Source organism: Trachurus japonicus, chromosome 9 (genome assembly GCF_045865225.1).
Source record: "Trachurus japonicus isolate A0001 chromosome 9, Traja_1.0".
Taxonomy (NCBI): Eukaryota; Metazoa; Chordata; class Actinopteri; order Carangiformes; family Carangidae; genus Trachurus; species Trachurus japonicus.
Window position 1 is genome coordinate 19,589,702 of NC_140915.1, and position 25,803 is coordinate 19,615,504.

A 25,803-nucleotide genomic window follows, 5' to 3' on the forward strand; every position below is an offset into this window, starting at 1 on the left:
TGCGTTATGAAATGAGAACAAACCAACAGCCGCCGTGAGAGAGAGAGAGAGAGAGAGAGAGAGAGAGAGAGAGAGAGAGAGAGAGAGAGAGAGAGAGAGAGAGAGAGAGAGAGAGAGAGAGAGAGAGCAGCCTCAGCCTCCCTACTCTGGCTGCTGCTCGGCTCAGACTCTCCAAGGAGGCAGCGATGGAGACAGGATGAGACTGACCGGGTGCCGCCGCCGCCGCCGCCGCTGTTCGGAGGAAAGTGCCTCTGGGGTATCGGTACCTGGCAGCAGTTTCCCGGCAGGGTGCATCAGTACCACCAGAACCACCGTGTTGTTGTACTATCTGAGCAAAAAGCTGGACAGTGTCACCGTTTTGTCGTTGCCTGAGGATTATGGACCATTAAAATAACAGCCGATTGGATAACAGCCTGTGGACTCTCTCTTCCTCTTCTTTTCTCTCTCACTCTCTCTCTCTCTCTCTTTTTTACTACAGTTAACGCATTTTTAAAACGTGTTCGTGTTTGGCTTTTTAATTATTATTATTTTATTTTATTGAATTTAGCGCTCAGAGGACGTGAAGGATATTTCCCGGCGCGTCATCTTCTGTTGTTGCTGGACATGGACGTGTAAGGTGCACACACACACAGACCTGTGGACGGTTCCTCTCACAGTATGATACAGTATTTTAACATAACCCTTATTTTTTTTGTGTTACGCTCTATTGCGCATGCCTGGTGGGAAATACACAACGCTGCCCCGACGCCACTTCTCTCCGTCCTGGCCGTGATGTAGGAGCAAGAAAATAAAAAATAAAATAAATAAATAAAAAAGTAACAGGGAGAGGAGGACTGAATAAAAAAAAAAAGAAGAATGCGTTGGCAAAGTGGCAGCGTGGCGACCAAAGGATTTGACCCGAGATCCTTCAGGAAATAGACCGTGCCCGAAACTGAAGAATGTCAGGGACACCACATGCAGACGCTGAAGGAGTAGTCTCCAAAGTACAAGTGAAAAAGGAGATCAAGACAATCGTGGAGAATTTGGAAAACATCCTGGGGGACCTCAAGGATGTAGCCAAAGAGCTCAAAGAGGTAAAAAAAAAAAAAAGGAGAATACATTGCACTAGTCCGCCATGTGTTATGTTACAGCATTTCTCCAGGCTTGGCTGGTTTGAGGATGATCTTTCTAAGCATTACTGTCTGAGAGGAGCTGGGAGGCTGATGTCCACCTCACTGGGGCCTGGAAACGGCTTTGACAACACACACTCACAATCACAGGCACACACACACACACACACACACAGATTGTGCTCCTCCCCCCCTTACCCACTAATGTATTTGATCATTATCTCCCATATGAGAGACACTTGGCACAGGGAGGATGTGGGGTGTGAAATGACAGGACAGCTCCCTCGCCCTGACTCACAGGCTCTGATGAAAGTGAGAAAAATGTAATCACAATTAATATTTAATGGACAAGTTGGTTCAACCAGGAAGGCGCTTTTTGCATTGCATTTCATCATCTTAATGCTGACTGTTGTTTGCCGTGAATTATCTCTTGCCAAATAACGGAGCAGTTGTCTTTTCACTTCGTCTTCTCTCAGTATCTTGTGGTGTCTCTGTTTCTTTCCCTTGTCTTTTGTCACCCTCCGCCACATATCTGTATATCGCAGCCACTCGTCTTCGTCCTTCCTTTATCTGGTGTTGTTGGCTTTCTTTTCGTCTTCCTCTCTCTTCAGAGTCCTTGTTAAAGATCAAAACTCTCAGCTGTCTGATCGGTTATTCAGATCTCGGTGATGAAACGACAGGGGTGCTGAATGGAAGTTGAGGAGGTCTCTGAAGGATTTGAGGATTATATGAGGATATTTAGTGTTTTTTTTATTTACAGCAAGTTGTTCTCAGAGCCGGGGATAACTAGAAGTACCTCTGTGCAGAGATTTCCTATTCCACATTACAGTGCTTGTTTGAAATCAGTGTTTCCTCTCATGCCAATCACTGTATCCTGCTGCTATCTCCGCTCGAATAACCTGCAGTCTTCTTGCTTGATTTCCATGTTTACATTCCTCTGCCGGCCACCAGGCACCTGGCCTGCTGTGCCAAATATCTCACCCTAACATGACAGGTTGTCATTCTAATAAAACCCTATTGCGCACAGCCTCTGGTTCCTACATTATGGATGGGCAGTCGACACAGCATCTGTCTCCTTCTGCCTCTCTGCTCCCCTTTTCTCAACTTGAGCCGAATTAGACTTCTTTTGTGTTTTTCAGCAGTTTACAATGTCTCACAGCAGGCGCCAGAGATAAATGAGAACAAGAAGGCATTGTAATCTGTCTATTGTGATTTTTTTTTGTGTGATGTGCCCTTTCTTTTTCTATCATTTTTTCCCCTTCTTTTTTTTTTTGGCTTGCAGGAAATTGTGTAGAAGATCAGTTATTCTGACACTGGACACACTAAACACATACCTCGAGGGAGTGTTGCTATCAAAGCCAGTGTTTGGGGTATAATCCATTTGAAATGCAGTTATCTGTTATAACTCACAAACAGGGCTGGAGCCCAGCCTGGCTCTGAAGAGAGACCCTGCCCAGATGCTTGGCAAAGCCACCGAGGCTGCCTGGCCCACAGCAGGGCCTGCACACTGGGATACTGGTGTTACCTCTTGTGTGTGTCCCAACAAATTATCCATTAAAGACTGCATGGAGAGTTTAGCTCCATTGCCTTCTCAGCCCCTGCTATATCTTTCTATTTATCTCTCTGTCTCAGTCACTCTTCCCTGCTCTCTGTTTCTCTCCTTGTCACTCTCTTCATTCCTCTCTCTACCTCTTCTAAAGCTACTGTTTGGCCATGCATTTTCCAACCCTTACAGTAGATGATAGCAATGGTGTTTTTATTACAGTGGGCTATTCTGAGATAACTGAGCATTACTAATCCAGGAAATGAACATAAGCACACTGCCGTTATTTCAATTATTTTTATGAATGTTGTAAAAGAAAATACATTAACTTTTCATGTCTGATGGGGTTTACTTTCAGGTTATTCCAACAATGTTTAATCTATAGGAACTCTGCTCATTTTATATTAGATTGTCTAACCCTCATTGACTGCTGAATCCTCAGTAATCAGGCAGCCAGTAATAAAATGTCCAACTCTGCACTTCAATTCTGCCACTAATAGAAAAAACCAGTGAGGAACTGTTTTCCAATGGGAATATGTTTTGATTGACTTCAGGAAATATTTGAGCAACATGGACATTACATTACTGTTCATCAGTTATTCATTCACAGCAGAGTTTAGCGCCATGTGTACTACTCTGTTTGTTGAACTGCATTGCTAATTTCATTCCCCACGCTCATGTTTCCATGAGCAATGTCTGTTACGTGTACGTGTAATTTCCTGCAGCTTCCATTACTTTCTCAGCGCTGCACACATAAACGCATGTGTCATGAGTAGAAATAATGAGTAGGATATTAAAACACAAGAGTTGAGTTGAGCATCTCAAGCACCATGCATGTACTGTATGTTTTATGTATTGCCTCTCCACTTGTGTTGCTGCATCCTTACAACTGTTTCCAGTTTTTGCCATTGCAGTGCTATAGCAGACCAAATTTCTGCTGCAACAGTTCCTCTCACGTTTCTCTGTGCAGGCTGTGAAAACAAATTTCCTCTTGATGGACAAAGAAGGTGTCTACAGATGTAAATATCTATCTACGCAATTTCTACTGCAATGAGCTGCCAGTTCCTATTTATTACAATTTATTTATTTCATTTATATTTACAATTTTTTGTCCCCCTTTGTAAACACGGTCTGCATTGTATCGTATTCATAAATGATGTTACAGCTCTAGATTGCAAATTCATTCAAATATTTAAACAGTTCTTTGTTTGGCCCTATTCCTCTCAAAAATATTGAACAGGCTGTGCCACACTTTTCCTTCTTATGTTTCCTTTCCCATCATGGCACACTGTGTTCATCGTTGCACCACCGCAACCGACATCATTTGCTCTTTCATATTATGCTGCTTGCAGAGTGGATATCTTGTGTTGTTTTTGTATGTCTTCTGCTTTCTGTAAAATATCTGTTTGTTTCCATGCCTATCTGTCACACCAAAGTGTTTTGCTTGGAGTTAATTCATGTCATAATGAATTGCATCCTGTGCTGGAGCTCAGAAATAAGACATCCTTGTTGGATCTTCACACTCGTGGCATTTGTTTCATAATTACGGCTTAAAAACCATTTGTGACACATTACCAAACACACACACATGTACAGGCATTGCATACAGAAAGTGCTATTTCTTTTCAACCGAGTCAGCTTGAGACTTTAACTATTCATTGTGGAAATCTGCAAGAGATGGTGATTGTGGGGATATGTATTGAATAAAACTGCAGTATTGTAAGGATTCTTGCATCTTTTCCAACAGGAGACGACTCCCAGCCTATTGACTTTTCATATCAGTCCCCTTTGTGTGTCTTTGTAAGATTTTTAATAATAGTGCTTTTGTAGTCTAAATGATCATTTCTCTAGGATAGTGTTGGTACAGTTACTTCCCTCAGTTCTGATGGTGCATGGGATTGTTGTAGTATATCATTTTAAGTCAGAGTCGGGCAGACTCATGGCTGATCTCATAAATCGTAGCGGTATTTCTTTTCACCCTGGCGTGGTTGTCATAGTGCTATCTTAATCAGTTTTTAAACTCATAAATCATGAAGTGTATCTTAAGGGTTTACACAATATGTTTTCTGAACCATTCATTAAGTACACAATGAGGTAAAGACATTCACTTTTAACAAATGTTGCATCATTTTTCTTCCTGTCTCCTATTATGACCATCATTGTTTTTGCAGTTAGCAGTGTCATAATGTCTTTTTATTTTTTTAGCTGTGATTTTTGTGTATGGTTTTTCTCCTCTCACTTGTGTATTATTCCTCACCTCAGCTGTCACAGTGACACGTCTTCTTCTTGTCACCAGGTTGTTCATGATATTGACACCCTGACTGGTGACCTGCAACTGGAGGAGGACGGACTGACGGACAGCTCAAAGACGGACACGCTCAACTCCAGCTCCAGTTCCACCACCACCACCACCACTGCTTCCAGCCTGGAGATGAAGATGAAGCTCTTCCCCGAGGACTGCATCTTTAAAACACAAGCGCCCATCGTCCCCATCAACCCCCCTGGAGTACTGACTGTACTCAAGAAAGCCCACCCTCCCCTCCCACCGCCCAGACATACTCCACAAAGGGCCGAGGAACACAACATCAAGAATCTGCCTCATCCGACTTTAGTGTTATCAGGGAATATATCCAAGGCAAACGGGTCTCTGTTGAGGAATGGCGGGGTTTTCCCGTTGAAACCAAACAGGGATTTATTCTCTTCCACACCGTGTTTCATTTCTTGTGACAGTGGGATCCCTGAGTCGGGGCTTGTTCCTACATTGCCCAGACCCATGCCACTACTCCGTCACGAAAAGAACAAATGCCCGAAGGCGCCCGGCAGGGAGCCTCGTGAGAGGGAGCGAGTCCGTTTCAGTGAGAAGGTCCAGTACCACGGCTACTGTCCTGACTGTGACCTCCAATACGATGTAGACGACACAGAACTACACTTACAGGCTGAGCTGAATGACTTGAGGCTCAGCCCGGTGCATTGCTGCTCTTCCTCATCCCCTCCTCCATCCCACACTCTTCCTCATGATCTAATGTTGGAAAATGGTGGCCTCTCGGTCAGCCACAGCTTCCCGCCGGCAGCAAACACTCCTCCACCTTGTGTGCCTCCTCACCCGCCTTCCCTCAAACCCCAGAAAACAATCCTACGCAAATCAACCACCACCACGGTTTGACACAGACTCCCTTGTTCTGTCTAACTTAAACATTCTTGAATCATTCATAGTGTTTTCTACTTTAAGAGCGCTTTCTACTTCAGTTGAACTTTGGGTTATCCAAACAGAGAGAGGAAGGGATGGGAAATAGGAAAGGAAGGGATGGATAAAGAGCGTGGAATGGAGAGCAAGGCACCGCCGCGGGCGCCAAGATGTACACAGGCAGATCAACAAGAAGCGGTGAGTGTTTGGGCAAGTATGAGCCTGTTTGTCAGGAAGAGAAAAGGAGGAAGAAAAAGAGCAGTCGCAAGATGCACATCCATGTGTCTGTCTGCATACATGGATTTATTTATGTATATTTATGAGTGTGTATGTATTTGTGGGTGGATGTATAGGTGTATGTGTGCATGTGCCAAGCGTGATGCATGGGTGCCGAGTGTGATGTTTGTAGGTCCAGAGCATTGACTGAAAAATGTACAGGGACTTTCACAAAGGACCGCTGACAACACTAAAACTAAATTGTATCCATGTCTTTCTGGAAGCTCTCCGTACTAACGAGTCTCAAACTCAGGAAGTTCTTTCAGAGAGGAGCTCTAATTAATTCATGTCCTTCTGGTTGAAACAAGAAAACCCGCTTCCCTCAGATTTCATCCAAAAGCCCAGAGATCTTCCCAAACACTGACACCATAAGTAATTCTTTATTGCACACACACATGTATTTCACATATACTAGAGCAAAGGCTGCAGCAGAAGACATACAGACAGGTAGGGGAATCTGTGCCTCTCTGCAGATGAACAATTAGGGTTCCTTCATCGCCACTTGTGGGGGCGAAAAAGAGAGGAACATGTTGGGCAGGTGAAAAGAGACAGATTACACATTACTGTTAGATCACAAAACTGATGGCTTTACTGTAAATCCTACTTGAAAATTCTTGTAATTAATTTTTTAATATAGTTCATCTACAGGCATCAATCAGATTCAGCAGTACTCTGCTTTATATATATATATATATACAGTCTATATATACACACACGTATATATATCACACATAGGTGTCTGTTTAGAGTTGAAATGGTAGCTTGGAGGTCGAGGCCTAGAAGTATGAGTAACACATAGTGATGACTCTAAATCCAGCACATGACCTCGCAGGCTTCACAATCTAACATCAGCGTTTGGATTAGGGATCAGTAGATATTCAACCATGAGAAAAAACACGAAAAGCGGGGTAAGGACATGGTGGTGGGGGGGGGGCTTGGGGGGCAGTGAGAGGAAGAAAGAATAGGGAATCAGTGAAAAGAGAGCATATGTGATGGAGGCCAGCAGAGAGAGAGATGGTGAAAGAGAAACAGTAATGCAGTGGTGGCTGATGACTGATGGCATCATGACCGTGTTGCTGTGTAGGAGTGTATGTGTGGACGCATGTTTGACCTCAAGATGATTGCTCTCGGTGTACAACATTCACTGTATTTGCCGAGTATTAATGGATCCTAATGAGTCTGGCAACAGTAGCATGCACACACAAAGACACACACACACACACACACACACTTGAATACAGTAGTGTGTTTCAGAATGGAATGCAGCCAGTATTATCAATGATGCAGCTCTTAAAGATTTTTTGCCACTGTAGTAGCTACATCCTTACTAGCTATTCCACTGTTCAATGAACCAAGACAATGGACACAGTGGACTTTGCGTTATATAATTAAGAAATACAGCATAGTTGATTTGAATGAAATCATTGAAAATCTCAACAGGTAGATGAGACAGTTTTAATGACCAGGACTGGGACATATTTGAATGCTTGGTGTAATGGGCACATTTTGGTCGGTTGAGGTTTTATTCTCAGCCATGTACGTAATAGACATTTTGTGCTTATACAAAATATTCTATTCTAAGTCATAGCCTATGAATATGAAAATTATTTTGAATTTTATATTAAGGTCATTATTTTACATGACTCAATTTCAACATTTACCAGCTCAATAGAAGGCGACTAATGTGAATCCATTAATGGCACACACACACAATAGGATGCACTAGTAACCAGCTGCAGTTACAAAATACGGGTACGTCGTGTCCACATTCATCATCCGTTGTTGAAGACAGCCATGACTTATTATCTGATTGTTCCTGTTACACAGAGAGCTCTGCTCCTCTGACCATGGTTGTGGGTGTTTTCACTCTTTTTTAAAATGGCTATCTGAGCTCCAGTGCTCCAGGCTTGAGGACGAAGTTGTAATGGGCAAGAAGGAGGTGGATCTTCACCGCCTCCATCGTGAGTCAGGACTGACTCAACTGCACTGACCCACTCCCTACAGCTCACAGCTCTAGTTCATAGCCCACCTCTCTCTCTCTCTCTCTCTCTCTCTCTCTCCCTCCTTGACTTGCTCTTTCTCTCACTCTATCTTCATTTCTTTCTTCCTCTCCCCTTGGATGATGCTTCACTCCCACTCGGCAGCAGCTGTATGCATAACAATCTCTTCTGTGCACATGTATCTCTGTATACATGTGGGTGGGGTAACTATTATTAAAATGTATCAGATACTTTGTACAGCGAACACCTTTGGCAGTATTTCCATTTGTATGTTTAATCAAAAGGTTCACCGACTTTTTCCACCCAGAGCTGCTGTAGCCTCCGCATCCCTCACTTCTTACCTTTGGATTACAAATGACCTTCTAGTGATGAAAAAAAATCTACACTTCTGGATGCTAATGAATTACTGTGTGCTGTTGCTCCTCCATTTTAAAGGTTGTGTGCATTTGATTTCAACCCCACAATCTGCGAACATCTCTCGTGCGACGCCTCATTTAATCATGATAATGAGCGAACCTGCTGCATCCATAATTAATTCAAAATGTCATAGAGCTGATTGGTTAGATTGTTCTGGCTACATTTGTAAACATAAACCTGTAGCTCTGATTTGTTGTCCTATAACACAATAGTCAAATGTGTGCCTATAGTGCATCTCCTGACTGTATTGTCCTCGTCCCATTTCCCAACCTGGCAAGTGCACGGTGTGCAATTACACTCGATAAATGTGTCAGAGTGAGCCACATTTTGCCAATGAATATTAATTAGCTGTTGTTTCTCTGTTGTCTGATTGTTAGTGGTGATAGTCTGCCAAGAGACACAGTTGTCTGTTTGCTCATCCACATTCTGCATGCATCATTTACTTAGGTATTTGTTTCCTTCAGTCAACTACATTTCATTACGGAAAATAAAAATGTTATGAGGAAAGCATTTAAACAAAACAAAAGCTAAATAATTGTGGTGCTGCATGCCAAAAGCATTACATCTGTAGTAGAGATACTGTATGCAAAGTTCACCAGAATACAAAATAGACATGACCTACATTGCCAAACATCAGAGCATTCAAAAGTAAATCTGGTGCACATTAGGCATGGATACCGGCTTGTCTTGGTGCTTATATCTGTGACTCAGACAAAGTTATGATGAAAGTGTATGTGTGGTGTGTGTGTGTCTGTGCATTTGCCCTCGTCAAAATGTCGGTGCACACTCAAATGCAGGCATTTTAATAATAAAGGTATACATGTGCATATGTTTAAAGGTGCATGAGAGTGCAAAAAGGCATGCATGAGTACATGCAGCCATGTGTGTGAGAACGAGTCAAAGGGCGTGAGATGGCTCAGTGCAACTTAGAAGGCTTTGGTGGTGAAGCAAACTTAATCTGAGGATTTCACGCTCCTTTGGACATTGTTAAAAGTTAGAGGCATCAGCTGCACCTTACTCAGAGAAGGTAAACAGTATCTCAACAACAGGATCAGATTCATAAGAGCCACAATGACCCACATGGGGTCCTCTGCTCAACGAACCACTCAAGAGTTGACTAAGAAAAACTGGAGGGGCGGGGAGCCAGCTATTTAAGGAGAGACGTGAAGCCTTCCCTTTTGTCTTTTAACAAAATGGAAGGTTTTTTTTTTTCAGTCCACAGAGAAAATGTTACAGCCCTTTCTGTGTTATTATTAACTCTGATGACTTGTGTGTCTGGGTGCTTGTGTGTGCCCAGAATGGACGTGCCTTGGTACATTTTCATTTTTTGCTCTGTGAAAAGTGACTGTCGGTGCTGTGACTACTCTGTCAAGTGCCTCTCCTCTGTGCAGTTAGATTTTCACACTAATGTGTTTCCCCCTTTTTTTTTTCCTCTGCAGGGCCCATTGAGATCCTTGAGATGCGAGTGGGAGGGATGCTTGTTTCGTACACTGATCGACCCAGGTTGATCGGGGACGAAGGAGCCACAGCTGAGGCCGAGCACCAGCCCTCTCTTATGTAACGCGCTAATGGGTCTCAATCAACTGGAGACAGGATCTTCTAGACAAATTCATACTTTGACTTTTGAGCATTTAACAATCACCAGGCACATGCTACTGTGAAACCGGAGGAACAGCAAAGGGCAGTCACTGTGTGTGAGTGCATACAGACAGATGATTTTATAGTTATGGAGGGGATATTTTTGTTACATAGAAATTCTTGAATTAAAGATTAGAGCGCTGCTGGAAACCCTATCATCAAAAGTGAAGAGGCAAGTGTAGACGAACAAGTACAAGATGGGGGTGAAATGATGTCAGCCACTATGTGATTCATGTCGACACAGACTTCTTCTCTGTGCATACTCAGATGGAAATCAATAGCTCCACTCAACCGATGGAATTTGCCTTTTAAGAATTGTAATTGTTTGTATCTTGAGAGTCCGACAGGTCTCTGCTGTGAGCAAAACACTGCTCTGCTGGACTGCAGATAAGGAGAAAATGATATTCTGTCAGCTTGTGCCATATGCACAATCACAGTATATTTTGCAAAGACTAATGGTTTGAGAAGAATGATGACATGGTCACTGATCTGTGTCCAAACATCATGTCCATTACATCAAACTTTATGTGCTCAGTTGGTGCCATGCAAGCTATATGTTTTTATTTTTATTTTTTTCCACAATAACAAGCAGAAATACAGAACATTGTGGCATAGTTACAGCTTTAAAGGATCCTTGAAGAAGTAATAATTTGCATCAAATTTTCTTTGTATACAAATATACATGTACATGTTTGATATGTATATATATTTCAGGCATTTTTCTACAGAGACTTTAACATTTAAAGAGATGATATTTTTGATATTGTTGTGTTGGATGACTGAGAGGTATTCTGACGAAAGCTGACATTCCCTCGAGGTACGTGTTTTTCAGCAGAGCATAGCAGGACGAGTTATTTATATATAGCAACAGAATAGAGTTTGTATGGTTGGGGAAAAAAACAAGTGCTTCAATATTATAATTTCAAGAAACTTAACAGAACGGGCTGTGTCATGAGAAGGAAAATGTAAGGTGGAGAAGATGAATGGCTAAACCAAATACCTAGTTGTGCTTTATCAGACAGGAGGCATGGGACTGAATGAATGCATGACTGACTCTTCACTTTGTCCTGCCATCACTGTGTATTTCTATGCATTTCTGTGGAGAGGCTGTCTGTTGGTGAGTCCAACATGCAGGGTGCTCTGCTCTCCATAATACAGAGTTAAGAAGTTTCCCTCTCATTTCCTCATATGATGTCCGTCAGGTTAATTCTGCAGTAGCTAGAGACCTGATACATTTCCCGGGTATTACAACGCTGCTTAGGCCAGTGAGGCATTGGATATTAAATATTACTATTAAAAGTTTATTTATACAGCACTTATAAAAACCAGAGATTACAGAGTGTTTTATAGGACAAGATGAAAAACAAAGTATCAGAATAAGATAATAAGAATTCTAATATGTATATATAGTGGTGAATATTTTGGATCAACGTACACTGGAGAGCAACAAAAAATATTCTTTGATACACACAGCCTCTCTCCATGATCAGACTGGAGACACCACACTTTTCAAGTCCACCTCTTTGTTCTCACTGGACACAGAGACTGAATTCATGACCAAACTCTGGACCAATCAAGAATCGGTTTTAATGATAATTGGGACAAAAAGCTGTCAGTGATATTTTTGTTGTGTGTCCACGAACTGTTGGGAAAAAAACATGCGAGAAGTAAACACTTTGCACTTAATGTTGGTGTGTCTGTCTGTTTTATGGACTGAACAATCATTTTAGCTACAGAGAGTTGATGATTCTATGTCTGTATTTTTTATTATAAACTGTGCTCTTGCAAATGAATCATTCATAATATCTAGACTCTGTGAACTGGGAGTCAAATAGAGGAAAATTAAACTGACTGCCAGCCCATCGCACTTAATCAAAGCTACCAAAAAGCAGTGCGAGCAAACCTTTCACAAAGAAAAATACATGAAATGGCATCAGCAGCTACATCAGTTAATTGAAGATTAGCATGATGAGATAGCAGACTGGTGCTGATAAGGCCGTCATCTGTCTCCAGAAGATATTCTAATGAATTCATGGTGGCTTGTCATGGTCATATAACAGCCAGTAGTTCAGGATGAAGGATGTGGTGGCCTGGAGAACAGGTACGTAAAAGGAATTGAGACTCGACCATCGCAAGTGCAGTCCATGGCATTGAAATGTTACATTCAGATTAATACATCAATCATGTACTGTAATATACCGCTACACTTTCTGCATATGTTCATCTCTTGTGTGTGTTCTGTGTCTCACCTGGCTGCAAGACAAATTACCCCTCGGGGACGAGAAAGTGGCCATGTATTTTCATGACTGATTTATTGGTCAGGCAAAGAATAACTCATGGAAATGCCAACATGTCAGAAGCAGATATTCTCTTTTCCACCTAGACAAAAATAGACCCCAAAATCCTACATTCATGTGCCAAGCCATAATTAACAAGTAGGCATCCGAAAACATTTTAGGATCCAGTTTAAAATTTGTGAAACCTTCGTACTGTTTGTGAAGACCATAACACTTCGACCACATAAACTCAAAGAGGCTAAGGACTAATTAAAACACAATTACAGTTTTGTAAATGTTTTATTGTACCAGTATTTGTGAAAATACTGTAGGCAATTTGTCGGTACTATTTCCCCACGAACCAGACCACAATGGAACAGGTCTATACCTAGACTTGTTAACTCTGGACTACATTAACCCAGGGAAATTGAAGACTAATTAAAACAGCATTGGGTTTGTGAAAGCTTTGCTGTAGCCTAATTATGGAAACTAGATAATAATAATAGGCTAATAATAATAATAATAATAATAAAAACAGTAGGCTATACCTTATTTAATCAAAATGTGGACTATATAAACAAAGAGTAGGACTTAGTTTCAGATTTGAGAAACATTTGTGAGGACTAAATGGCCATTTCAATGCTAAGTCCACGTGTACCAGGTCTAGCTCTGAAACCACTACTCTGACTTTTCTAATCTAGACCACATTGAGAAAAAACTCTGACAGTTTCAGTTTTGTGAAGACTTTATTGGTAGTTATAAAAACACAGAGTAAAACACTGTAGCCTACTTTGACTTGTCTTGTCATGTCTCTGCACCACATAAACCCTGAGAAACTACAAAGAGTTGAAAACAGAAATGATGTTTCCCTGCTCTTCCCAGTCAGACCACCTTTTGTTGGCTACTGTGTCTATAAAACTAGGCTATTTGTAGACATTTGTAAACAAACAAAAAAGCCACTTCACTGCTTTTTTCCCAGACCACATATTGTTCCAGGTGTATCTCTAAAACTATACCACACTCGGACTGGACTAATCTGGACCACACTGACCAAGAGAAACTAAATATTAAAGATTAAAAGGCTGGTTTCAGGTGTGTGAAGCTGGAACATCCATGGTCCATCTGTGCAGCAGCAGCAGCAGCAGCAGCAGCAGCAGCAGCAGCAGCAGCAGCAGCAGCAGCAACAGCCGGTGGAAGATGCCTACATTGCCTACATGCCGCATTTCCAAGTGTAAAGACGCGGTGTGCTTGTTTTACTCACCTGGAGCGTCTCAGCGGGGCGGCGCTACAGAGTTGCTCCGCTAGTCCCGCCCGGTCAAGCTCGCCGCGTAACACATAACCGGTGCCCTCGCCGCCGGTCACGTGACAGGGAAGAAAACGGAAAAAAAAAAAAAAAAAAAAAAAACGACAGAAGGAAGAGAGAAGAGGAGAGGAGGAAAAAATAAAACAACGAGGAGGAAAACAACTTTTTTTTAAGAGGAAGGCTTCTTCGTCTGGAGGTATTAACGAGCAGTAATTATCTATTCGGCTCGATGTTAGCCTGACGTGCTGCCGGCGTGCAGCTGCGTTAGCCGCTGAAGTCGAAATGCTGACGCCTGATGCACATTTGTATTCATCAAAGTAGCTTAATGCGTTTGGCACAGGGAGTCGTGCTTTTGCTTTCAGACAAGTGTTGTGTACATTTGTGTCTTTGTGTTTGTGTGTTAAAAGAAACGTGTCGTTTCTGTAGCAGCCGATAAATCCCCGCTCTAAAAGTGCTGATGTGTCAAAAGCTTGTGACCAGGAGGCAGCAGCTTGAGACTGAATCACTCGTCTAAAAAAACACGATTGGTTCGGAAAAAAACAGCTCATATCTGAGTCCAAACTAACCCGTGCATTTTTTTTTTAGATGGAGAGATAAATGTGTAACACGCCTGTGTGTCCTCCCTTAGCCTTCATCTGAACAGAGAGAGAGAGAGAGGAAGAGACAAAAGGAGATGGAGATATAAGTTGTGAGCTCCAGATGTGACGGGAGTGGATGGCAGCTGGATATGAGAGAAAACAAGTAAGTAAATGGGAATAAAACATGCTTTAACTTTGTTATGTTTTTTCATCCAGTCAACAGCAACAACACACTGATGAATGGGGAGGGGGGTACTTTAAGTTGACTGCTTATGTCTTAACAGATTAAAATTGGATTAGTTGTTGTTTACACAGTTTGAGCCTTAGCTGCCATTGAACATGTGATGACACAGCGAATAACTCAACGATTTCTCACAGTTGTATAAGTCAGCCTTTCTAGTTGACCTACATTTGCACCAGGTCATGTCTATCCACTGTCTTTTTTATCTCCATCCATACTAGATACACACTTTGTTTGGATGGTGAACACTATGCAGGAGATTGTGTCTGTCTGTGCACTTGCTCTGTGACAAATGAAAGTAAAAGAGCAGTGTTTACTTTGCCACGACGGCTCAGTGGGGTGGAGACCAGGATGTAGACTGAAGTCTGGTTGGCAAGCATCTGCTCCCTCTAATGAACCATTGTTCTTTCTTTCTTTTTCTTGTTGCTGCTGACCTCTACTCTGACCTCATTTAAACAGGAGTAGAGCGAAAACACATTGGTATTAATGCTTTATTACAAGGTCAATAAACATAAAGTCACAGTGTACGTCATGCAGCATTGAGAGCAAAGAGTCTGCAGATGTTTTTTTTTTTTTTTTTCTTTCCAGCAAGAACCGATTAGTTCAACTTAAAGCAGTGAGTGCTACTAATGAGCAAAATCTGCTGGCAGTGGCACAGTTACTTGCTGGCAAGAAAAAGCTGCAGACTCGTGTTGCATCCTTGAGTATGGCAGCCTAATCATTATTTTAACCTTGGAGATGACCTCTGTCCTTTGCAATGTTCCTTAGGTAAATAAAGGATCGTCTGAGGAAAAGGAGAAGGGGAGAAGATGAAGCTGAACGAACGCAGCGTGGCGCACTACGCCACCTGTGACTCTCCACCGGACAAGACGGGCTTCCTGTTCAAGAAGGGCGAGCGCAACACGGCCTATCACCGCCGCTGGTTTGTCCTGAAGGGCAACATGCTCTTCTACTTCGAGGAGCGCGAAAGCCGAGAGCCCATCGGCGTCATCGTCCTGGAAGGATGCACCGTGGAGCTGTGCGAGTCGGCGGAGGAGTTCGCCTTCGCCGTCAAGTTTGACTGCGCCAAAGCACGGATCTACAAGATGGCCGCTGAAAACCAAGCAGCCATGGAGTCGTGGGTGAAAGCTCTGTCCAGGGCCAGCTTCGACTACATGAGGCTGGTGGTGAAGGAGCTGGAGAGGCAGCTGGAGGAGATCCAGGAGGTGGCGGGGGGCGGCTCCGTCGGTGCTGGAGTTGGAGGCTTGCAGGGCAGGTCCAAGTCCTCCAGGCGAAACCAGGTGGCACGGTCCAGGTCCGGAGCGTCCTCTTCTTCGTCATCTTTATCCTCTGTGTCATCGTCATCGTCAAGTGCCGCTCCCATGCCGGTCCCCTTCTCTGCTCAGAAGAGCCTCCAAGATGAGGTGCAGCTCATCTCTGGATGCTCCAAGGAGAACGGAGTAGCGTGGAGTAAACCACCAGGTGCCTTGGCTAATGGTTTCATCGAGGGAGGCTCTTCCTGTGTTTCCTGGGACGGCTGTGGGGACTCAGCGGGGAATACCAGTGTGGTTGGCTGTGGGGCCGACGGCGTGAAGGCTCCGCCGGTGCCGCCCAGGAGGAGAGGAGCATCTCTGGAAAGCCCCGTCTCCCCAGGCACTGGCTGCTTCTCCAAGCTGCACGACTGGTACGGCAGAGAGGTGGAGGAACTGAGAGTGCAGTGGCTGCAGAGTCAGTAAACTGATGGAAATTGATCGTCTTCATTTTCCACAGTTCCATCATTCCTTCTTTGAACATCTTCAAATGTTAAAAACCCCTCTGTCCTGAACAGGAAGGGGAGAGAACTGTGACTTAATTGCAGATTGCAGTTTCATCACCAATCAAAAAAAATTGTCTAATAAAAATTTGAGATTGATTCCAGATCTTGTCTGGCACAGGGGAATCAATTAGTATTAAAGAATAACACTATCCACTGTACAATTCAATAGTTAAAAATACATGTAAGATACAAAAATGCTCTTTTCTAAAGTTTTGCCCTGTGCGATTTGCCAAGGACAGTTTAAAATGTTATGAGTACAGTACTGAAAATAATCTTTTTCTAACAAGATGCAAAAAGTGGTGTAGGCCTTGTAGCAGATAAAACTCAGAAAAGTATTCTCAAGTTTTCTTCTGCAACCCTAGCTTCCAAATGTACTTGTGCAATTATCTTGGGGTCAGTTTTCTTTAAAGCTATAGGAAACTTGATGCAAAGTCATGTTTTTTCTATAGTTACACATAAGCAAACCAAGAAGCTATTGTGATACATGTTTGAAACTTAAAAATAACCACAAATAAGCACTACAATCACCACAGTGAAGTCTTGGAAGTGAACAGCCGTGGGTGGTTTCTGTTAAATGCAAATTTTAAAAAAAGAAAAAAAAGAAGAATACAGGTTACTATAGTGATAGGTTTACCATGGGGCATAGGAAATGCTGCAGCTGTATGACTGAAGTCCCATTTTAGTGATGTCAAAGCTTTTCTATGATGGCGATGAAACAATGCACTACTGTTCTGAACGAAACGAAGTGCTTGAATCTGGAAACTAGATAAGAGAAATGCAAATTGGCATCTAACTTCACGATTTCAAGTGTCTTTCAACTTTCAAATCGCCTCAGCACTGAGATCGTTTTCGTACACTAACTTATGAAGAAAGAAGGATATAGGTCTGGGAATGTGAAGTGGTGTCGGAGAGGAAAACTAGTCCAGATTCTCCTCCACCGTCCCATCGGGGCATCTCTCACCCCAGAGGCCTTGTGGTTGCTAATGTCAGAACATCCTCTCGACAGTCACTGGGGACCGTGGTGGGAGCTGGATGTCTTGCTCAGAGCAACACACCCCGGTATTTTTAGCCCTTGTTAGCCAGCGGCCAGATGATGCTGTTTCATAAGAGTGCTTGTCACTTAGTTCTCTCTTTTTTCTTTTTTTTTTCTCTCTTTATCCTTGAACTTACAGGACTTAACACTTGTCTTCATAATATTAATAATAATTTCATGTTATACAATCAAATCATCTTAATTTTATGCAACTTTTGCTTTTGTTTGTTACAATTTAACCTGAATGTTTCTGAATGAGTGCAACTGTAAGATGCCTATACTGTGTATGAACATCTAACCTCTTGGTTTGTATACAAATATTTACTATTCCATGTTGGAAATTAACACCAGCAGTCTGAAAATGGGTCTTTACAATGATTACTCATACATTGTCTTTATATTCAATCCCATAGCTGTTTACATTTTGTTTTAGAGGTGCCTTATTTTGTCTTATCTTCCGATGTTATTGCACTCACAACCATTCCTGTATGGACCACATTGATGGAAGGGTTTGACTTTTGACTCTTTTTCCACTGTACTGCTTGTGTACTTTTTTTTTTTTTTTGCCAAAGGCTCATCTCTGTGCAATCACTTTTTGACAATGGCTCAGCTCCCTCAGTCTGCATCAATCCTCAGCGCTGTCATTACTGTTATATTCTTGGCTTGTGCAGAAGCGACAATATGGGAATGAGTGGTGTGGTACGGTGCCGATTGTGTATCTTTAAACAGCTATATCAAAGCAGCATCCCTCTGACAGACATTACAACACTGGTTATATTAATGCCAAATTTAGCCATTCCAGAAATCTATTACTATAATCACAGATGACAATAGTCTGTTTTTTGACAATAACATTTAAAGGAATTTGTGAATGTGTGAAAATAACCCTGTAAATGGTATCGGTAGCTATCTTTATTCAACAGTGCCAAATGAGGAATGCAACCCAAATGCATAAATAAAAAAATGTCCGTTTTTTCATTGACAATTCAGTGTTATAATACACAATGAGTATTATATTGAATAATCAATAAGATTTAACACATTGTCCAGATATGGTACCCTGAAAAGATGTTTGTTAACAAAGCATTTGTTGTAAACCGCTCAATAAACTGTGTTAATCTGTGATGTTGTAAATAGTTTTTCTATGATAATTTCATCTGTTGAAGTTTTGTTGTCTTTATTATAATGTTACTTATGAGAAAGACAGTTTTTTACTCATGAGAGTGGCTGCTGTTGGTTTTAGCTGTTCTTCCTAAAAAAAGAGAGTACAGTGAGGTGGGTCCTCTGTGCTCATGCAGGGGCCTGGGTGGGCCTCATGAAACCACACGCATTCCTGGTGCTGTTCAGCCTGTCTCTCACTAGGTGTCGCTGTGCAACAATTTTAGGGAGCAGTCTTAACCCATTGATCATCAGAGAAATCAATGATTGGTTTACAGCTGGACAAGTCTGGAGATGGAAACTATGTTTGTGTTATCATATATATGATAACATCACTTTCATGCTTTACTTGATACTGCACTATTAGTTAATTGGTGCTGTATGTTCATTTCTACCCTTATAATTTTGAGGTTAGTTGCTCTTGCACAACCACTGTTTGCATTTAATTTTATGACCTCTTGACCCACAGGTTTCTGTTCATTATTATTTATTTTTTTCATTTTTCTCTGTTAATCTGTACATTCATCTCAACATATTCTTCTGCTTAACTTGAATTTCTTCTCTGGAGATCAGCTCATCTAATCTTGTGTGTGAGCGCTTCGAACGTTTTTTCTCATCAATGGGGAGATAAGACACACAGGAGATAAGAGTGATGTTTAACTCATCTCCTTGCACTTTAGGTCATTACAGCGTATTGAGTTGCACCGTGTCAGGCCACTTGACTTGAAGTTGATAGAAGTGTTCTTTTCAATCCACATGTGTTCTTTCATGCTTAGTTTAGTTTAGTTTAGCTTAGTTTAGTTTAGGAGCTGTAACCAGATTTGTGAAAACTGAAAATGTAGAAATGACCAATGGAGCACTGACAGACAAAGACAACAGATTACAGCCATGGCAACTAATGTAGTGTATCTGAAAAGACCTGTTGATGGAGTCTGAACAGTTTCTGCATCTTGCACATACTGTACTTGTCCACAAGGCAACGGGCTGCAGACAACACAAGACTTCCTGTCCAGAAATTTCAACATAAAAGTACACAAAAAATGCCACTCTGTAGGCTCTGTGTCCAGACATGAGATTAGACATTAAAACATAGCAGCTATGTCACAATGTCTGTTTTTATGCAATCTATAATACTGAATATAATATATACATAAACTATGACCTTGGTCACTGGTATAATGATCTCAACAAAGACTTAATATTAAGTTGGAAGTCATGGCGGATCCGTTGTATTGGACAGCATGTAGATGAGGTGGGGGATGTGTTATACACAGACCTATCATAATATATCTTAGGAAATAATGAGAAAATTCAGCCTGCCTAATGAGCTGATAAGCTTGTTGCAATCCCTGCCTGACTATTCACAGCCCTCTCTTTGCTTGGGTTTACATAACAGTGAAATATTCCTCAGATAATTTATTGGATTAGACACACATTATGTTACCAAAATAAATATGTGCCTATCAAACAGAAATCTAGGCAAAACATTTGCAGCTTCCAAGAAAGCAGCAGTCATTGTTTAAAAATAAGCCACAGGGCATTGACAAAAAGAGCAAGAGCTGTATAATATTTGCCTTTTTCACGTAAAATTAATAAACGGTCTGTAAAATCAATTAACCACCATGATCTTGCAGCTATTAGACCTTTTAGAGCTTGATGAATGGCACATGTTGACACATGAATTAACTGCATCAGAGTGAGTCACAGCGGTATGTTGTTGTTGTTTTTTTAAAGGAAAAGCTAAATTGCTCCTTGGAGGCAGATAAAGTGTTTGGAAACTTCACCTCACAGCAATGTCAACTTATAAAATATGTGCCCCTGTCCTTCATTTAATTTTCACAAGCAAAATTAGAAGAGAATAAGTATTATCAGCAAAAATAAACTCAAGTATTTGCACTAAAGATATGAAAAGGTGGTTTGTGTCAAAGGCACCCCTTTACTGACACTTACCGACACCATGTTTTCCCATAAACACAGTGTCAAGGAATTGGAAGTATCAGTGAGTAATTAAGCATATTAATTCAAGTATTGCAATTATATATCTGGGCTATTAGTACTTTATTTGCATAGGCTATTTGAGTTTTGTGCTATGTCATTCTTGCTTTGAATTCTTATTGATGATTTAGGATTATTAAATATTTAAAATAGGCTTAATAATAATGTGCTTTAGGATATTGAAATGGGCATCATTCTCTGTTTTGCCATTTTTATTGGTCATAAAATTGTTTCACTGGTGATATAGGCCTATACAATATATTATAAGGCACTATACAATAATGTGACACTGAAGCACATTTTTGGACAACTCATTAGTGTCAAGTTGTTTCCATTTGTAATAAACCTACTACATCCACTAATGTCAACAATGAGTCAGAGAGGTCATAGGTGCCCCGGGGCCCCCTAGTGGGATAATCCGGCCCTGGTTGTCAGGCCATCCACTTTGTTGCGTGTCACTTATTTTGAAAAGCCGGAACCGGAAGTCGTTGTTTTGCACTTCCTCTAACTTTACGCAGCTGATCCGCGGCACATTTTTTTGACAGCGGAAATGAGGAGTCGCCACTTTTTTCCGCGTCAAGTTCGTGGCTGAAACTTTTCTTTCCTCCTCTTTTTTTTTTTTGTTTTGCTTTTTTTTTTTCTTTTTTTTTTTTTTGTACATACTCTGTGTGCGGAGGAACCGTCGCGTGCACGCACGATGAGAAGCAAAGCGACGAGTTTTTTTGTTGTCGATTTTTTTTTAATGAACATGCAGCTTTTTCCTCCGGTGCCCAGAGTGTGTTGGTCCTCGCCGACATCGTTTTGAGTCACTTTAGATGCTTCTCAACACATTTCCGTTATGCGAAGTCCAACTTGTTGGTTAGTTGTCGTGCTGCGGTGGGTGCCCATCCGAGATAACGGAGAACGTGAGTATGTTGAGAGGACTCGGCTCCTTTTGTTTCTTAACTGTCTCAAAGTGCTTTAACATCACTAAACTCTTCACCACATGTGTGTCTGTATGTGTGTGTGGGGGGGGAGGGGGGTGGAGGGGATAAAAACAAAATGACGAACCGCAGCAGCAGCAATGTGGACAAAGCTTCCGTCCAAAATTATACTATTTTTCCTTAAGCTAAAATTCGTTGAAAAAAGAGAAAAATAGTGCCTGTGTGATATTTAAAGGTCTCTTGTGTGTCTCTCTGGCTCCAGCCCGCTGCTGCAGGCGTAGCTACACACTCTTTTTGGGTTTAGAGCAAAGTTTTCTTTTTAAAAATAGAGCACCAACAAAGCTGGATTACAAACCGTGCAAAGTGGATCATAATTGCCCCCAGGGGCCCCCCCCCCAGACCCACAGGGACCCCAAAAGGTACAGGTTCACTCTGCTTCATGTCTCTGTCTGACACTATAGTCTGACCAGCTGCAAAACTGTTGCAGCCAAATCACTTTGTTCTATGTTTGTGCCAAGTAGTTTAGGCACAGAAGTGTCTCCCACCATCTGAGATCTTGTTCAGATTTCAGAGAAGATTTTTGTTAAAAATAACACATTGATCTTCCAAAGAACCGTTACATTTCTGTCCATGAATTGATCGATTGAGTTCCAGACTACTTCCATGTGTAGTGTGTGTCAGACAAACACAGTTTTGCCCCGGACCCCCTCAGACCACTGACCACCAGGGTCTTTCTGTCTTGGCTCCGTTTGGCACCACATCACACAGGGCAGACCAGTGCCTACATGTATACAATATGTAGCAGTGGCAGTGCACACACCATCTGTGCATCGTGTGACCTAGTGGTTCAAGTATTCACGACTTTCTGTGACATTTTCAACATTGTTTGGCACCGGTACATTGGTGGTCACCATGGTGATGTCGAAGGGTCCCCTCCGCATGATGGCTGGATGGAGAACAGGAACAAGCGGGGAGCAGCCACTTGGTTTCACAATCCAGTGTCGTGCAGCAGTAAATCAAAACAGTAATTTTGGCGTGTGTGTGTGTGTGTTTTGGATGGGATTCATTTCTATTCATATCTACTGTGTGTGTGTACACGTGTGCATAAACACAGGTTGGTGTACAGGAGGTATTTTACTCTTTGTTTACTTAGAGGCTCCAAGGATACAGGCGTGTAGTTGTGGTGGTTCCCAGAAGTTTTCGACTAATAGTAGCTGAACAGTTGGTAGGTAGCGATACAATCCTTGATGATGAGATTTTAGCATCAGTGCAGTCAGCTGTTGTGAAGCCTAAATGGCACATGCTCTACCAGGTGGCCCATTGTGTTATCCCTCGATCTATCAATTCTTTTGCTGGTTGATTGATTAACCTGATTCTCTGACACACACATGCTCTGAAAAATCGAATGGCAAACCAAATATTGATGAAAAATAAACAGTCAGTGATGCTTCTTTTATGGCTAATCCTGCCAATTGATGAAACACCTGACAAATCACGGTCATATAGCCATAGCCCACCCTTATGAATAAATATCAGCACATTACGCTCTGAGATGGGTGGAAACACACTGAGAGTGTGTATGTGTATCAGCCGTGCAGTAATGTCAGCAGACGTCCTTTGTTGGTTCAGTCATTTATAAGTGGCACTTGTCACACCTTCAGTCATTAAAGCACAAAAGACAGAAAAACATGCCTCTAGGACGGAGGAAGTAACACCACCTAAACTGTACTTAATGTTTTCCATGGCAGACAGACTCAATCCCAGACAAAGGGTGGACTATAATTTAAAGGTCCAGTGCAGCTCCACTCACTTAATTGGCCCGTATAATCTCAAGTGTTTCTGATGAATTTCAGAAACGTTTTTTTACTTCCCCACAGACTTCCTTGGTTTCTGACAGTTGGATATTTTGGTGCAGTCTTCACTTCTCTTTCGCTCAGTGCGGTGTAGACAAGAGAAGTTCTGTTCTGCCTGCATGAATGTGCACTTGGCCCCCATACACACACAGCCTGACATAAATACAGAACATAAAATATATTAGCTAGTCACTGACCCACAGAAGTCATCGTGAAATCAATATTGTCCGACCCACAATCTGAACACCGTGGCTTATTGCAGTGATTCCGCTCGGAGAGAGGGGGTCGACACTTGTTCAGCAAAATTATAATGTGATTCTTTTTTTCCATCCTAACACGATTAGTTGGACTTTATCCCCCACAACACCAGATGATGTTGGCAGCTGCCTGAGACATTTTTTTCCTTGAAAGAAGAGTCTGCAGCAGCTTCTTGGAAAATTTGGACGCCACAAAAGTTTTTGAAGTGTTGTGTGCACATAAATTTGATGTACAGTACATGCCATGGATCAGACAATGTCATGGTGTCGTGTCTTTAACTGAGATGTTATCGGTGCAACAGCCCTTCCGCTTCCCCCAGGGCTTCTAAGAAATCTACTGATGAGACCACGAGAGAGGTCTGACCCACAGCGGCTCTCTGGGGTGAGGAGGGGTGAGGGGTGGAGTGGGGGGAGAAAGAGAGGAAAAAGAGGAGGAAGAGAGGAGCCATGGGAGATATCTTGGCAGGCGGACAGGAGTAGGAATCTGCAGAAGAAGAGGGACGGAAAGAGACGGAAGAGACAAATTAGGGCAGAAAATGGAAGAAAAAGAAAGCTTGTTCCCGGTGACAATGGGGACCTTCTACGACGCAACACACATGTTATCGAGCAGTTAGTGTGTGTATGTGACGCGACTTGCACTGCGCTTGGCCACCCAAACGGCTAAGCTCAAAATCTCAGACTTAAACACACGTACACACACAAACACAAGGCATACAAAGGTTCCTGCATGTGTGTGCATGCATTTGGTGGAGGGCACACATGCGTGCTTGTGTGGTGTGTGTGTTTGTGAGTGTGTGTGTGTTTTTTTTTTTTCCCAGAGCAGCAATAATTAGAGACTGTGTGTATTTGCACGTGTTTACCCCAATGTGCCTCTGTTCTTGTTGGAAGAATGTTGATTATAGGCCCGATTTAGCTGCAGCAGTACGAAGATGTCGCCTTTAAAACGTGTGCGCTCGTAGGCTCTGCAGTTGCAATATGCGTGCGTGGATGTAGGATGTGGTCAAGATTCATCAAAAATTGCCCAGTAATGTTTCATAAAGGAAACACACACACTAAATATTTGCTCTTTAGTCTCCAGGCTTCATGAATGCATACATACAGAGCTGAAACTGTCAGTCAGTCAATACATTACCAAACCAAATTACATAACCATGTATGGGCTCTAAGAAATCGTTAGTCAGCTTGTAGGTTAACTGCAGTTTAGTCACTAATGGACATCGTGAAAATATTTATTAGCTGCAGCTCAGCCTACACACACTTACATGAAATCGCCTCTTGTGTGTTTGTTCCTCTGTGTGTGTGTTTTTAGCGGAAACAGACTTCATGTCTAAGTTGAAGTGAAAGTAGGAACACATTCTCACAGGAAAATACAAAATTTACACCATGTCACCACAGGTTATTCCCAGCATAAATACACAGTTTGTTATCACAACAAGAGACTAAATCCTGAAAGGGGGGGTCTTCTCGGTGTTGTTGGTGTGTCAAAAAAAGAAAGAAAGTATTTTTGTAAGTGCTAACACAGAAACTCAGTTGGCTCCTCATGAGTCCCAAATGTGGAAAAGTTTATAACTCCTGAATTAGCCTTCCAGGAAGTCAGATGCCTGCAGATGATTCACAGCCGATCAGAGTTACTGAAGGAGTCAATTATCTCTCGCTGCCTCCGTCCGAACAACCCCACACACAGTTATGCACACACACACACACTCAACACAAACGCACACGCGCATACATAATATACTGTACAGTATTACAAATCTTAAATACTATCATGCGTCCCACAATTCACAATGAATCAGAGACGCATCACGAGTAGTCATGACTCATTCATAAAGTGCTCGTGGAGTTCAGACAGAGCCGTCTGTCGTACTCTCCCCGCCTGGAACATTTGAGTCGTGAATGCTTGAATTGGCTGAATTGTGTTGACTTGACTTGACCGAGTTGTGAATGATGGATTGTTGTTTTCAGCTTTTCAGAAACTAAGCCTGTGCTTAAGGGTTTCTGGTAGTGACTTGAGTTCAGCCTTTCGTGGTTTTGTAGCCGAGGCACATACTTAAACTGTTTAGTTATTCAGTGTATGCATATTTAATGTTGTGTAACATACACTGTTGGCCAGTGTTTATTTTGCCAAGTGTGTGTGCAGAGAAAAAGTTTCCATGCATGTATTCAGGGTTTTTTTTTTTTTTCATTTCAGCAGCAACCACAGTACATTGAACAGTAAACACAG

General features: G+C 42.0%; 3 protein-coding genes across 6 annotated transcripts in view; all 3 read left to right on the forward strand.

Annotated features, from left to right (window-relative positions):
• Nucleotides 1-173: 173 nt before the first annotated feature.
• On the forward strand, nucleotides 174-11,057 carry prr16 (proline rich 16). Its single transcript, XM_085786410.1, has 3 exons — nucleotides 174-1,073; nucleotides 4,949-6,034; nucleotides 9,969-11,057. Exons 1-2 carry the CDS (start codon nucleotides 939-941, stop codon nucleotides 5,813-5,815), a joined length of 1,002 nt encoding a protein of 333 aa, XP_085642536.1. The 5' UTR covers nucleotides 174-938; the 3' UTR covers nucleotides 5,816-6,034; nucleotides 9,969-11,057.
• A 2,730-nt stretch (nucleotides 11,058-13,787) lies between these two features.
• LOC146981324 (sesquipedalian-1-like) lies at nucleotides 13,788-18,511 on the forward strand. Of its 3 annotated transcripts, XR_015036580.1 has the most exons (4): nucleotides 13,820-13,942; nucleotides 14,375-14,487; nucleotides 15,334-16,619; nucleotides 16,833-18,511. XR_015036580.1 is itself a non-coding variant. In XM_085786411.1 (3 exons), the coding sequence occupies exon 3, from the start codon at nucleotides 15,375-15,377 to the stop codon at nucleotides 16,278-16,280; it is 906 nt and encodes a 301-aa protein (XP_085642537.1). In that variant the 5' UTR covers nucleotides 13,788-13,942; nucleotides 14,375-14,487; nucleotides 15,334-15,374; the 3' UTR covers nucleotides 16,281-18,511. The 3 variants fall into 3 exon arrangements, 2 of the variants coding, with proteins under 2 accessions (XP_085642537.1, XP_085642538.1); XM_085786411.1 differs by having other exon boundaries at nucleotides 13,788-13,942; nucleotides 15,334-18,511; XM_085786412.1 differs by having other exon boundaries at nucleotides 13,832-13,955; nucleotides 14,392-14,487; nucleotides 15,334-18,511.
• A 2,560-nt stretch (nucleotides 18,512-21,071) lies between these two features.
• sh2b3 (SH2B adaptor protein 3) overlaps nucleotides 21,072-25,803 on the forward strand; it is a 49,963-nt gene continuing 45,231 nt past the window's right edge. Inside the window, exon 1 of one of the 2 annotated variants that reach the window (XM_085786413.1) lies at nucleotides 21,072-21,451. The gene's annotated coding sequence lies outside the window, so the exon portion shown is untranslated. The remainder of the gene's footprint in view (nucleotides 21,452-25,803) is intronic. The other variant, XM_085786414.1, reaches the window with a different exon arrangement.

What these genes read in the sequence shown, in the direction of transcription:
- prr16 (XM_085786410.1), top strand. Translation starts at nt 939, where the DNA reads ATGTCAGGGACACCACATGCAGACGCTGAAGGAGTAGTCTCCAAAGTA. An exon ending in TAGCCAAAGAGCTCAAAGAG is followed by an intron (nt 1,074 to 4,948) that starts GTAAAAAAAAAA and finishes TCTTGTCACCAG; the next exon opens with GTTGTTCATGATATTGACAC.
- LOC146981324 (XM_085786411.1), top strand. Translation starts at nt 15,375, where the DNA reads ATGAAGCTGAACGAACGCAGCGTGGCGCACTACGCCACCTGTGACTCT.